Here is a 14166-nt window from a genome sequence, read left to right as displayed (position 1 = left end):
TTCAGCCGCGCAGCACTTGGCAAGAATGGCGGCTCTTTTGGAATCGCTTCTATCAGAGAAAGTGGATATTATTAAGGTGGTGGACTGGCTAAAGAGTGCAGGGGTAGGTCTGAAACGGGTAATACTATCACGAGAGGAGCATTTATCTGCGTTTTATCTCCGCTTACTTTGTTCTGTGTGATGACACAGCTCGTAACTAATTGTAAACAAAACTTTTAGCTGCTGTGCTAGCGAGCCACGTTAGCTGTAGATCAGATCGACTACAGACAAGATGGTAGCTGTCAGCTTCCCTTTTTTCAGCAGAAATGTTTTCAGTAAAACCTGTCATAATTTACCACAGTTACTTAATAATTGTACTATTATTTTCATTCTCTTAAGACAGATGTGGGGTTTTGCCATAAATTAGCCAGCACGTTGTTAGCTAGGTTAGATAATAATTTTCTTGGGAGATTAACTGTAGCTATCCAGAAGATTTAATTGCGTGGATATCTACTATCTTGGGATGCATCTAGGATTTAATCGCGCTGATGATCTGAGTTATTTCGTGGTTGATAGATGGTTGATGCGCTTGTCTCGATCTAATTTTCCAACAGTTAAAGTCTCTCTCTCCAACAGGACGAGGACAAGCTGTCGATTAGTGAACTCGGGCTGACAGTTCACAAAGAGGAGTTCGTCCCTTTTCTTTTAAATTTTCTGAGAGAGCAGAGCAGTCAAGCACTCACCCATGGCCCCGCCACCCCAGCTAAGACTCCCAGCCGCCCTAGGCCTGCTGCACAGACCCAAGTTTTCTCGGAAAAGAGGGGCTGCAAGTCTGCCAGTGGTGGAAGTGGTACTCGGGCTGCGAGCCGCGTCCAGCTGTTTTCTCCTTCATTTGTGTCACCTGGACCTGAAGGATCTCACTGTCTGAGCGGGGTCACTGCCTTCAGCAGCCCCTCCTCTTCTACAACATGGAGCCCTGCTTCCAGGCCTTCAGGATCTGAGCGGCGTGGTGGGCAGAGGATCATGCTTGGGGACTACATGGTTTCTCCTCCTGACTTTCAGCACAGCCCTAGCTTCCAGTCCCAGAAAAGCCGCAAGAAGAGTGGTGGCAACGTGTCATTGGGGGGGCGAGGACGTGGAGGGCATTATATTGATGAGACTGGGGGGAGGAGATCAGTAAGAGGAGGAGGAGGGTATGGTAGGATAATTGAGCAGGTTTCACCTCCGTCTGTAGGTCAGCTCAATTTCAACAACTTGGAGGAGTTCCCTCCTGTTGGCTCCTCACCCATTTCTCCTGCGTGAGTCTGCACAAGTCTAACATAAGTAGAGTCATAAATATAGATTTGAACATGTAATTTTCAAACAATCTGACCACTTCTGTTATTCCTCAGGGCATCTAAGCCAACTAGAAGAATAAACCCGACACCAGTAAGTGCAGAGCGGCCACACTCTAAACCAAAGACCTGCTTCACTTCCACCCCGTTCAGTAAACCATCCAGCCCCCTGTCAGGAGTAGAGCCACTCGAGGGGTCGATGACAGGGGGCAATTCTCTGAGTCTGCAGGAAGAAAGGGAATTGCTTAAAAGGGAAAAGTAAGTGCACTTTTCCTCAATTTGGTCAGACAGATTTGAGTGCATTGTGGGGAAAAATGTGTTTAGTTTTTGGATTGGCCAGTAATACATGTCTGCGAGTGGGTGCCATATTACTTACAGATGGGTAATATTTTGCTGTGTTTTACAGGGAATGATGGTGTAGTGTAATCCATATTTTGTTGGTAATCGTTTGTACACTCTGGATTAGAGTAAAATTCTCCTTCCAGTTTCTATATGTATAACAGTCTCAGCTGTTTTTACACCAGCTGAAGCATCTTTTTTTCCACATCTCAGTTTATCTTTGTAGTTTTATGATAGGAATTTCTTGTTTTTAGGACAAAGCGTGCCCAGCAGGTCGGCTCTCCTCAGCCGTCTTCTTTGGAATCATGCACCCCTACCAAGGCAGTGCTTAAAACAGGATCTAAAGTTACACCAGAACAACAGACAACTAGTCCTGAACCATCCAAAGTCACTTTCTCCTTGGAACTGGATCTTTTGGTTGAGCTGTATAGTACCTGCATCTCTGGTAAATGACCACAAGGTGGTGATCATTATCTAAAAACAATTACATGAGGATAAAATGAACTTGTACAAACAATTTTGCTAGATGAAGAACAGCTATTAGTAAATGCCTGTCAACAGGTTTCTGTTAAGTAATTAGAGTAATTAATAATGAGAGAAATTTAAATTAGTTAAAAAAATTTTTGTGTTTTCAGAAAACCTCGTACCAAACATTTTCCTGGAGCTCTTCTTTGTGATGCAGTTACTAACGTCTCGGTCCCCTCACACTCATGACGATGAACAGGAAAGTTTGTGTGCAGCTCATTCGCACTCAGGTGTGCAGTCATGTAATATTACAAATAATAGGATTGCATATATCTGTGTCTGTGTGTGCGTGTGTTGAAGCTCCCGATCTGTTTCTAATTTTCAGATATTCTCGAAAGATGTTATTTAAGACTAGTACACAATTGTGTGTATTTTGCAGTGAAGGTCCTGGAGAATCAGTTTCAGTGAGTGTCTTTTGTTTTCTCCACTTAACCGACTCCTCAACATTCTTAACTTTTTGACTCATAACCATGTCTTCTTGTAATTTATCAGGTTGGTAGCTCATTTGGACAAGTGCACATTGCGACTGCTGGCAGAGAATGAACGGGTGGCATCTTTCTCTCCACATCTCAGGGACTTACTCACTCAGGCCCAAGATAAAAGCACAGCCAAGGTAACAGAGTTGTATTGTACAGCTGATGAAGTAAATGCAAACATTTATTGTATTTTTAAATCTTTCCCAGTGCTGTATGCTATGTTATAAACATTACTACCAACCTATGTTGTTAATCCAGATTCTTATTTTGACCCATCTCCACTTAAAAAAATAAATAAAATGAATGTATTTCAGCTCTCTCCTTCAGTGTCCACTTTCATCCACTCGGTCCCTTTCCAGCCTGATACTGACAACCGGTCCAACTTCAACAGTGACAAGGCTTTCCACATCTTCAAAAAACAGAGGTATATTTCTGCTTTTGTCCATTTTATAGAGGTGAACTTTAAATTGCAAACGCAATGTTGTTTGTCGATCAACACAGTGTGAAATATTATAGTTGGATAATTTGTAGCTTTAATTGTGAGATGACAAACTTTTCTTGGTTGTTTGGTGAATTAAGGTTTCAACTGTTGAAATAAGTTGATTAAAACCACTGAATTAATTTTATTAATGATCAAGTATATTTTTTCCATTCATCAATTATCTTAATCACCTGATTCTTTTGTTCTTCTCACAGAGATATTTTTTATGAGGTGCTGAGAGAGTGGGAGGACTTTCACAAGGAACCCGGGTGGAATTTTGACACTGCACTTGGAAATAGGATCAGGTAAGTCCAGTTAGTTACAGCAGCTTTTTATTTATTTATTTCTCCCCCTCATGGTCAGGAATTGGGTGAAATTAAGGATTTCAATGTAATAAAGGATCCTTTTCTGTCTTTTACTTCAGAGGAATGATGAGTCAGATGACCTCTGCAGGAAATCATTCTCATTTTGCGCGTCTGTTCCTGAAGCAGCTTATTCAGGTAAATCATACATTTTAACAAAAGCTATCTATCTCATTGCAGAAGCTGCCACCACATGACATTCTTCTTACTTGGCCCAATAAGGTCTCAAATTGACCTTTTTTTCCCTTTAGATGTGTAAAGGTCCCCGAGTGAACAGCACTTCTGGAGATGCTCCTGATGCTGACTTGTTAGGCATGTTGGGAGCTGAGGGTCTGGGGCGCCTGAAGCGTCTTGAAGAGCGTCTCATTCAGCCTCACGGAGTTGTTGGCCCGTGCTCACCTCCATCTTTTCCTGGTTACCAAGAGTTCTTCAGGGACTTCCTGCAGGCTGCTAGCTGGTGAGACAACAACATTTAAGTAAAAAGATAACAGCATAACAATAGCATAATAAATATTAAATTTCATATAAATTTCCTGTGTTCTTACTAGCTAAACTTTTTTTCTTTAAATTTTTTTTAATGGACTATGTTGTTATAATCCGTTTTGTATATTGTGCACTAGCTGCCAGCTGAACCAGCACCTGCAGGATAGCTTGTGCCAGCAGCTACTCCAGCTGGATGAGGTGTCCATCCTGAGCCCTCCTGCTTCCATCTGTGAGCGGGACGAAGAGGAGGAGGAAGATGGAGACATGGAGCAGCAGGTATTTTGTTATCTGCATCTGCAGCTTTTGTGGGTGTTTTGTTAAAATGCTTTACAGCTGTATTTTCCTTTTTTATTTGAAGCAATGTATTTTAACCTGGGTACCTGGACAGCTCATCTTCTTAAACCTGCCCACTCTAAGAAGATGAGCTCTTATGCTGTTTATTATTTCATCCTTTTTAGGATGAGAAGCAGCGGTTCTCCTCTGTGTTGCTCCTAGCTCGTCTTCTAGCAAAGTTTCTGGGATTCATTTCCTTTCTGCCTTACCAAACATCCGAGAAGCCGTCCAGAGAAATACAGGATACTGCTATAGCCCTGCGCAGCAAGGTGACGAAACAAATACTTATTGCACCAAATGTTCAGGCCTTTTTTTAAATGGTGTATGTAAAATTTAGAAGTAGTTTCAGTTCCTATTTTCTTCCTGTACATCTGCAGTACAGATATAAATGTATATTTGATGCCATGCTACTTTTTTTTTCTCTTCCCCTCTTTGTCCCACAGAGTGTTCCAGTGCTAGATGTGTGTGCTGTGTTGAGAAACAGTATAAGGAGAAGGCGCACCATCCTCACTGTTCCCTGGCTGGTGGAGTTCCTCTCCATGCTAGACTTTATCGGCCCTCTGCTGCTCTGCTACAGGACCACATTGGGCACACTGCTTCTCCTATATAGGTTTGTCTTCATATGCATGCACAACTAGTTATGACAGTACAGGTAAATGGTGTGTGTGTATATAGTAAAATAAAAAGTCTCCTGTTTGCTTACAGGAGACTGGTTCTTGATCGGTGTGAAGAAATGTGTTACCTAAATAAGCTACTAATGGTGTCAGTATTAGGCTGGCTCTTTCAGGTGAGTTATAATGTGTAGGCAAGATTTGTCTTTTTATGTACTTGTTTATACAGTGAGCAGCAGACTCACCAATCATGAATCAAAGATCTATTTAACACTTTTATGATGCCTGAGAATAATATTTATTTATACGTAATGCTAACATGTAGTTGAACTTGTGTTTTAACTTGTGTAGATCCCAGTGATTCCAGAGGATATTTTCTTCACTAGTGAGTTTACTGAGGTTGCCAAGGTGGAAGAAAGCGACATAAATGTGGCAGGGCTTGTAAGTGACAAAATAAACTTTAATAGGTGTTTGTCCATAAAACGACTTGTTTTTATATGCTTGTTAATTTTTTTTTAGGACTGTATTCCTCTGGTGGATCAGCAGCTTCTTTATACTTGTTGTCCGTTTCTTGGTGAGTAGAAATGTGGAATGCTGAATGTAAATCTTATGTTTAAATTGGGTTTAAGGGCACTGTATTCTTATCTTAATTTATAGTAGCTGTTTATTTCTGCATGCCTTAATTTAGTTGGTTTAATAGCCATATTAACATTGGAGTCTTTTTTCCTTTATTACTGAGATTCATGGGAACAAGGAGTCACAAGTTTGGTACAACCAGCCAGCTGATTCGCACATTCATCTACACGTGTATGTTTATCTGTGAGAAGGTTTTGATTTTTTTCGTGTGTGTGTGTGGGTGTGTGTGGGTGTGGGTGGGGTTTTTTTTTTTTTTACTGGTAGTAGCATTAAAAAAAATAATACTAATAAAATGGATTGTCTCACAAAGTATTTGAATTGCAAGAAAGAGTGTCTGTCTCTGGCTCTTACAATTACAGTAAAAATTATTACAGTGAATTACTTTGTATGTTATCAGTCACTTTCTTGGCTTTTTATAGTTTCTCTTGGGCTGGTTATGAGCTTTTTCCATAACAAAACTGCTTTGTCATTTCATCTGTAGGTTCGAGGTTGGTCCTCATGTTATTTTGTGTCTTTTAATTTGCATACGGGGAGCTGGGTTGTTGGACTAACATGTCCTGGTCTTTTCTTTTGGTTAAAGTGAAGCTCTGTCTTTAGGATGGTAATTTATTTTTTATTTTTTTCTACTGGTGCGATTATTCTTAACCATAGACACATTAAATTTAAAGTCTTGCATCTACAGGACTCAGTCTTTGCAGGATTTTTTGCTCTTTGATTGGATGCAGAGTAGCGAGCGCAAGAATGGTACAGTTCTTATAGGTTGTTTGGCCTTTTGTTTGATCTAGTCATTGGTGGACTCGAGTTTCACTAATAAGTTTGAAAAATAAACCGTCCTTTAATCAGAAACTGCACAGCTTTGTTCACGTTTGCTCAACACGTTCACCACAGATGAGCCAAGGGACAGCAACACGCGCTTTCTTTAGATAAATCCATCTCGTTTTTATTCATTCAGGTGAATTTCGTAAGCTTTTGGCTGCCTTTGTGTCCGGAAGCACAGCCAAGAGCGGAGGAATTATCCGCAAGATTACTCCCACGTCTGCTGAGCTCAAGGACATGCCAGCAGCTCACAGGTCACAGCAGAAACTGCAGGTGAATAACCAAGCAGCAGAGCAAACAGGACTTTAAACGCAATCATTCCTGTGTGTGGGGTATTTAAATCGGTTGCTTGAATATGACAGGTGGACCTCGAGCAAGCCTTCTTTCACAACCAACCTCCATCGTTACGTCGCACTGTGGAATTTGTAGCTGAGAGGGTTGGATCCAATGCAGTCAAGCATATGAAGTGAGTATTGTGGAGCTTTCAGAGTAAGCTGGTTTTTAAGCCACTAGATTGCAAATTAACTGCAGCTTTCACATTCCTTTGTTTTTATTTAACCTGCCTTCCATTAGATGATCCTTTTCCAATTGAAAGTGACTCTGAGAATAGTTTGTAATCAGCCTGCAGCTTTGGTTGGTTGCTTACCTAGGAGGCTAGAGACTGTCCAACAGCTTGTTTTACAGCACTTCAGTGGCAACTGCTGTAAATTTACCACTCTGTGTTTAAATGTGTTATATCGATATCTGCTCAAGACTTACTAAGAGCATCGTTGTTATTTTATTTTAATATTTTAAATGTAATTTTTGTACAGTTGTGTTATTCGTTTTGGGCTTCCCGCAGGGCTACCTTAGTAAATGAGTTGGTGGGACGAGGAGAAAAGATGCTGAGAGATGGACTGGGGTCGCCAAACTCAAATCCCTCAAAACTGAATGACTCCATTTGTGCTCAATTGTGTGATGCGGGATTGGAGGCTTTGGCAAGAGCCACCAGGTACGAGAGCTTATTTTACAAGCGCCCAGCTGTTTTCTTGTTACGTGAATAGATTTGATTGGGAATTATTACAAGGTGCCACTTTCAGTTAAGAAAACACCCTCCTGCTTGCAGATTTTGCTGTGAGAAGAGCCCTGAAGCCATACGAATATTGCTCCCTCATGAGACTTCGCCTACTGTAAGTCCAAGAATACATATTTGGTTTAAGAAAAAAAAAAAGGGAAGCAGAACATAAGTACAACAAAAACGACAGCAATTTAGAGTTTTAGCTAATAAAATAACTTTCTGATAAACCTTTGTGGATGAGTTTGGAATTGGATGTTTATGCTCGAATTTCTACGCAGGTACTCGCCACTTCGGAAAACATCACCAAACGTCTTGCAACAGAAAAAGCCTGCAGCTGGCTTTCGGCTAACATTACAGGTAATTAGTTAAAGGGATAGATCACCCAGAAACTTAAATATAGAGCTGCTTCAGATGTGCATTTTCTGCATGTCTGCTGAAGAAGATTATAATTTTTATTTATCTATTTATTGGAAGGAGATACAAGGACCGGTTGTTCATTTTATTTACTTTCAAAAATCGTAGCTTATACTTCAACAAACACAGACAAAATGTGATGTCATGTTTATTCTAGAGAGGCATCTAGGGATGGGTATTGATAAGATTTTCACAATTTCGATTCTGTTTAACGATTCGATTCTTTATCAATTCTCTTATCGATTTTTTATTTTTTTTAAAAAAGGAGAACACTAAGGTCTAATAGCTTAGAACTTTGTTTTATGTCTTCTCTTTGAACAAGATAGAAATTTAGGAGTAACATGGCCTTACAAAACCAACAGTGAGATCTTAAGAGATCCACAGCCTACGGCTCTTAAATGGGGTGTCACAGGGTCCCCAGGAAAAAAATTGTAAATGTAAAATAATAAAATAAATATTCTTCTGTAGCAATAACAAAGTATAACAAATTATTCTGTAGCAATTACACAAGAATATCCAGTAATGTCCCTGCCTACAATTAAACACATTCCCTTACCAAAAATCGGGGGCATCTGCTGTGGCAAATGGGTGCAAGCCTTGTACCACAAACTTAGTCACTGCTCGGTGACATTCGTCTATCCTGGCCTGAAAGGAGACGCTAACGGTAGACTGCAGCGAGAACTGCCAGCATCTGAGCCAGCCAGACTCTGTCTCTCTCATCATGGTCACCTAAATGCGCAGTAATGGCAGGTTTTGTAATAAGGCTGATCACGCTAACATAATATGCACTGTTAGTTGATTATTTACCTGCCGCATTAACGGGAGAGGACGTGCAAACGTTACCGCTGCTGCTGGGTTGAGATTCACGAGTCCGGAGCGGAATTAAAAACACGACATTCATTTAAGGTTATCGTGTGTTTTGTGAGCAAATGCTTTTGCATATTCGTAGCGTTTCCTCCTTTAAATGAAATCTCTACTTCCCTCTAGTTCCCCTGTTGTCATCCGTTCTCGTAAAGTATAACCAAACTTTTGAGCGTTTGAGCCGTCATGTTTCCTGCCAGGTAAATGACGCTCCGCAACGTGGTGACGTCATTTGGGGCGACTGGAATCGATAAGGGAATCGTTTGGAAAAATGGCAAACAATTCCAAGGAATTGAAACGGTGGGAACCGGCTCTCAACAAGAACTGGTTTTCGATACCCATCCCTAGAGGCATCTAGGGGGCAACATGGGGGTATGGCAGCTGCGGCACGGGTAGCAAAAGGCTGGGAAAGTGAGTGGTATTAAAAAGGACTCGCCTGGAAGAAAATCTTTCAACCTAATAGGTTAACTGAGATTGACCTTTGGACCCTCAGGCAGCACTGCGTTTAAAACGGGTATGATTCTTGACTTTAGGAAGAGTTCCAAAAAACATTACGTGGGGAATTGTGTTTACAGACAGGTGGACCTCGAGCAAGCCTTCTCGAAGAAGCCATATGTGAATATAATCCAGAGAACATTTTGTCTTCTCTGAGCCGAAGCTAATTTAAAATGGACTGAGGCAAAGTGGAAAACTGTTGTGTGGTCAGATGGATTAAAATTGCAATGAGGAGAAGAGAGGGAGCATCCAGTTTGTCATTAGTGCTCAGTTCCAAAGGCTGGATCTCTGTTGGTTATATGGGTGCATTAGTGTCCATGGATTTTGCAGCTTGCACAGCTGGAAAGGCACCATCAGTGCTGAAAAGTACATACAGGTACATCAGTCCCAGGTAGGAGATGGGGTTGATAAACAGTTTTTAAAATATGATGCACAGTGATTACGTGGCCCTATCCAAACTTTTTTTTTTTTTTTTTTTTTTTGAGACGTAGGCCTGCCACCCAATTCAAATGACTTTTTTTTTCTTAAAATGATACATTTTTACAATTCAAACAATTTCTGCCTTTTTTTTGTTTGTTTGTTTGTTTTTGTTTTATTTTTAATAAAATTTCGGTTTATAAGATTTGCAAGTCTTTGTGTTTTTGTTTAACTTTTTAAAAACAGTTTTGGGAAGTCCCCACTGGAACATGAATGCATTGATTGCTTTGATCTGCTGAATGAATGTAAATGAAGGAAAGGCTGAATTTTATGGCAGTAGTTTTGCAAGCTTTTTGTGCTCGACTTAGGCCTGTTTTACTACTAACTAAGCCTCCAGTCTAAAGCGTACAAAAACATTGAACTGACCTCAAACTCTCTGTGGTGCCGGTATTATTTTAAGAACATAATTTCCATTGTAGATGAGCGAAGCACTCTCAGGATATCTAATTTCCATTAATTTCTCATTATAAAGCACTCATAAGACGGGAGTGGAAGAGCAGGTATGAGCGCGTGATGAAGGCTCTTGGTAGTCCACCTGCTCCAGACTCTGATGTGGACAGAACTGTGGTTGAGCTGGTCCCTCAGGAAAAGTCACAAACTCCCAAGAGGAAACAAGGAAGTGAGAGTGAGAGAGTGATGTCCTGTCCTCCCCACTGTGACCACAGTGCTTCACTGCCCTCTGACATCCTTGTTGAAATGAAGGTATTTTTATTTATTTTTTTATGTGTTAGTACTTTGTTCAGCAGTGCTTTGTAATAACAACATTTCATTTGTGGTGATTCTCCCCCCCCCCCCCCCCCATGTCACACAGTTTACTGTTAAATCACGAGTGTGCCTCACCAGAATGTTAGAAAGTCCATGTAATAAAGAAGATCTTAAATATGTAAAAGTCAACGATATGTCTGAACTCAAAGGGTTTAATTTTTAATGTAGGAACTGCTGAGCATCGCTGTGGGCCCGAGGACGGATAAGGAGCTGCCGACTGGCTCTCAGCTCCTAACGCTGCTGCAAAAAGTGGGAGAAACATTATCCTGCAGAAAGGTAAATCAGAGAGAGACGGGTGTCATAAAATTACACCGAATTTACTGATGCGTCGTTTCCCAGTGTTGATTACAGTCTTCCTTCTTTTTGCTTGCTTAGTTTTTGAATGTACTGTCAGAGCAGATGCTTCTGAACTGTAGTGTCCTACTGGCCTGCAAACTGGGTAAGAGATTCCAGGCCGTTTAATGTTTTAAGTGTTTAACTCTCATCATTCAAAATTGCTCTGCTTCTTAAATGCAAACATTGTGAAACGTCCTTGACAGACCTGAGAATGTGTTCTGTGTATCTGTTCAGTGTCGGCAGAGCTCCCGGTGCTGCCTCTGTCAGAGTGCAGCGGACGTGGCGGGGATGCTGTTGGTAATGGTTCAGGGTCAGAGCCTCCTGTCACAGCGCTGCTGGAGCAGCTCGCTGAGCTGTGGGAGAAAGACAGCTGTTCCTCCGCCCCCATCCACCTGCTCTTTACCCCACTTACAGTCACCGCTGTGCTGAAGGCCAGCGACACAGAGGTATGAATGATATAGATGTATTAATGATCATAATATGACAGTCAAATTGAACATATATCAAACTTGTTATACATGTCCTTGGATAGATCCTAAAAAAACATTATAGATTGAGGTGTGCACAACATGTTTTTGTGTGTGGGGTTTTTTGTTTTTTTGTTTTTTTTTTTTGGGGGGGGGGTTTCTTTCAATTTTTATGTGTTAAAAATCTACAAGACTGAACAGTGTCGGCAAAATGGAACAGTTCTGTTGATGTTTCATTTCTTGAAAGTTTGTTCACTATAAATTGTTCAAACCTACTCGCCTAAACACTTATAGCATGTTTATACTGGATGGAGACTTTATTTATTTAATTTTTTCCTTCCTGGATTCTTCTTCTTTGACTTATTTTCACTGCTTCTCCAGTGGATTTTAATACTCCTGCTTTCCAGTCTGTCTGCTTTCTAGAGTAAACAGACTGGAAACGAGGCCGAGGGGAATGACATGTGAAACGGTCCCTGTCTTGAATTGAAAGATTTGGCCTCCTCATTTTGAATTCTTCCTCTTTTTTTTTTTCTTTTTTTTTTTTGTTCAGTTCTGTCAGGCCCAGTGTTCCCTAAACAGTTTTATTTATATACATATTTAAAAATTTAACCTTTTTTATAACCTCTAATTATTTAATTTAAAGTCATTTGACACTGAAATCTCTAATTTTCTGCAAATGTGTTTTTATTATTTTTGTTGTTGTGTTTTGTTTTTTTAGAGGAAGAACTACCGGTTTGTAATTGGAAAACTGGTGGACAGAGGGTTATTGAGTGAAGAAGAGGTCAAATCCCATTGGAAGAAGCTAACAGAACTGGCCTTACCTGTGGTGAAGCTTCATGTTCTTGTCATCTTGTATAGCTTTGGAATTATTTCTTAATACTAATGATCTGACCTCTGGCTTTTTCTGCTCTCTTGTTCTAATTTTCTTGTCATTTGTTTTCTCTTTAGGAGCAGATAGCGAATTTTCAGCTGAAGTTAAAGACCGTGAAACCCGTCTCACCTCTGGCTGAGTTACAAAGCCACATGGACATTCTGCAGGTCTCACATCAGACAGTAGAGGGAGCTACATGACAGCAATAGTACTCTCCAGTTTCCCCGCCACAACTTGTGTTTTCGCCACAGTGTTTAATGTAACATCTGCTTGTGTTGTTCAAGAGGTACACAGTTCTGAGTGACTTCTTTTTGCTGACTAGCTTTCTGCTTCACAGACCTTCAAAGAGAGTCAACAGTCAGCTTTTGCAAGCCTCAGGCTTAGGTTCTGTAGCTGCAAACTGAGAGCTAAGGTGCCAAGTAGAACCAGAAAACCCCGTCAGTCAGGGGTAGCATCTATGGACCACACAATCGCATCTTAGATCCAAAGGAATTTCCTGCAGGCAAACCTGGATTGATGCTTGTGTCTTTAGGCAAACAATAAACAAAAGATCGAGACGATGCATAGATTGGAGTCACAGTAGATTCACGCTTAAGACTGGGCAATGAAATGGGGAATTTTTGCATTAAAAAAAAGTTGCGTAATTAATATTTATCACGTAAAATGTATAACAAATACTAAAAGTTTCAAAATTAGAAAAAAGTCACGTTGTGTAAGACACATAATTGTTAATTTGTCTTCATTTCAGTATAGCACTTTCACACTGCCGTTGACCGCTTCACTAGTGACTGCGTTTCTTTCATAAATGCAAGCAAGCATTTGTGATCATGTTTTTGTTCATGTTGAACAAGCGCCCTACTCCCTGCTGCTTTTAAACTGATTTTCTTTTTAATGTTGCCGCATAGTTTAAATTCTAAATGACAATGATGTATTCAGATTTAAGTGTTTATTGTGTATTGTCATGTTTGCAATGAGTAACATACAATTTTGTAATGAAAAAGAAAATAAAGTTTATCAGCTTGAACAATCTGCATTTTTTTTTGGGAGGGGGGGTTAAATCAATGTAAAACTCAATTTAAAGACCTTTTGAAATGTAGAGAAATTTAAATAATAACAGACATGCAAAAAAAAAAAAAAAAAAAAATTTGAATGTGGCTAAAAGGGAGGAGTATCCAGCAGCATCCCCTCCCTCTCCTTCCATGTCTGCCCTGCAGGAAGTTTCACTTCTCTGCTGAGACTTTTGGAGACGCGGCGGGCGTTCGGATTCTCGATCAGAAGTCCGGAGATGGCTTGAACAAGAGCGGGGGGGCTTACCGGACAATTTTGCCCCACTGTATTGGAGAAATATGAAGCGATGTTCACCATGCTCACATTAAAACCGTTATTTTACACCAAGTCCGACTTGGACAGCTGCTGAGTTGCGTGTAAAACCCCTCAAAACAACAACACACATCATGGCAAACGTAAAAGTTGCGATTCGAGTCCGACCTCTCAACGCGAGGTAAGTTCCCGAGTTAGCTTATCCAGCTAATACAACGTAATTTAATAGTTTATTATTGTTGTGTTATTGCTTCTTTATGTCTCGAGTGCTGCTACCAGTATTTAAAACCATGCACTGTTGCCTGCTTCTTGGTGTGTACAACAAGGCGTTATACTTTGTATGTTTCCCTCTTTTGTCTGTATTTTGTCCGTTTTGCTGCTTTAAATCGAAATCGAGCGTTAAACTAGCTCGTTAGCTAGCTCAGTACAACGCCGTGGTTTAAACGATGAGTGGTGCACATGTTGAATGATGACAACTGTGGCTGTCAGGGGTGCTGCCTACTAAAGCAGGCTGTGTAGAGCTGAGTAGTAGAAAAATGCAGGAAATATGTCTAAATTCAGGCAGGAAGTGAGTGAATTACATTTCTGACTGACCCCTGCTTAAAGCCTCGTTTCGTGGCTTTTAGCTACAATCATATAAGTCATTATATTCCATTATGTCTGACAGTGTTATGCATATTCCATACAAAAACCTTTTTCACTTTTATCACATGGAAATGTGATGCATA

General features: G+C 40.4%; 2 protein-coding genes across 2 annotated transcripts in view; both read left to right on the top strand.

Moving 5' to 3' along the window:
* cdan1 (codanin 1) lies at positions 1 to 13145 on the top strand. The gene is made up of 28 exons (XM_006798777.3): positions 1 to 103; positions 616 to 1277; positions 1371 to 1571; positions 1907 to 2097; positions 2288 to 2407; positions 2503 to 2581; positions 2670 to 2790; positions 2968 to 3077; positions 3350 to 3439; positions 3559 to 3634; positions 3748 to 3953; positions 4117 to 4255; positions 4438 to 4581; positions 4756 to 4922; positions 5018 to 5099; positions 5275 to 5364; positions 5443 to 5497; positions 6512 to 6648; positions 6738 to 6841; positions 7217 to 7366; positions 7481 to 7544; positions 7711 to 7789; positions 10152 to 10381; positions 10613 to 10720; positions 10820 to 10883; positions 11015 to 11226; positions 11966 to 12073; positions 12196 to 13145. Exons 1-28 carry the CDS (start codon positions 26 to 28, stop codon positions 12316 to 12318), a joined length of 3990 nt encoding a protein of 1329 aa, XP_006798840.2. The 5' UTR covers positions 1 to 25; the 3' UTR covers positions 12319 to 13145.
* A 180-nt stretch (positions 13146 to 13325) lies between these two features.
* stard9 (StAR-related lipid transfer (START) domain containing 9) overlaps positions 13326 to 14166 on the top strand; it is a 37955-nt gene continuing 37114 nt past the window's right edge. Inside the window, exon 1 of the mRNA XM_006798774.2 lies at positions 13326 to 13619. Coding sequence (XP_006798837.2) covers positions 13573 to 13619 — 47 coding nt within the window. The 5' untranslated portion in view covers positions 13326 to 13572. The remainder of the gene's footprint in view (positions 13620 to 14166) is intronic.

Source organism: Neolamprologus brichardi, chromosome 19, assembly GCF_056152115.1.
Source record: "Neolamprologus brichardi isolate AB-2024 chromosome 19, ASM5615211v1, whole genome shotgun sequence".
Taxonomy (NCBI): Eukaryota; Metazoa; Chordata; class Actinopteri; order Cichliformes; family Cichlidae; genus Neolamprologus; species Neolamprologus brichardi.
The sequence above is the reverse complement of the archived record's forward strand: the minus strand, read 5'-3'. Positions and strand labels throughout refer to the sequence as shown.

Excerpts from the sequence above, each read along its gene's own strand:
- cdan1 (XM_006798777.3), top strand. The coding sequence starts at position 26 with ATGGCGGCTCTTTTGGAATCGCTTCTATCAGAGAAAGTGGATATTATT. Across the intron at positions 5,365-5,442 it reads ACATAAATGTGGCAGGGCTT|GACTGTATTCCTCTGGTGGA; the intron begins GTAAGTGACAAA and ends ATTTTTTTTTAG. Across the intron at positions 10,721-10,819 it reads AAACATTATCCTGCAGAAAG|TTTTTGAATGTACTGTCAGA; the intron begins GTAAATCAGAGA and ends TTGCTTGCTTAG.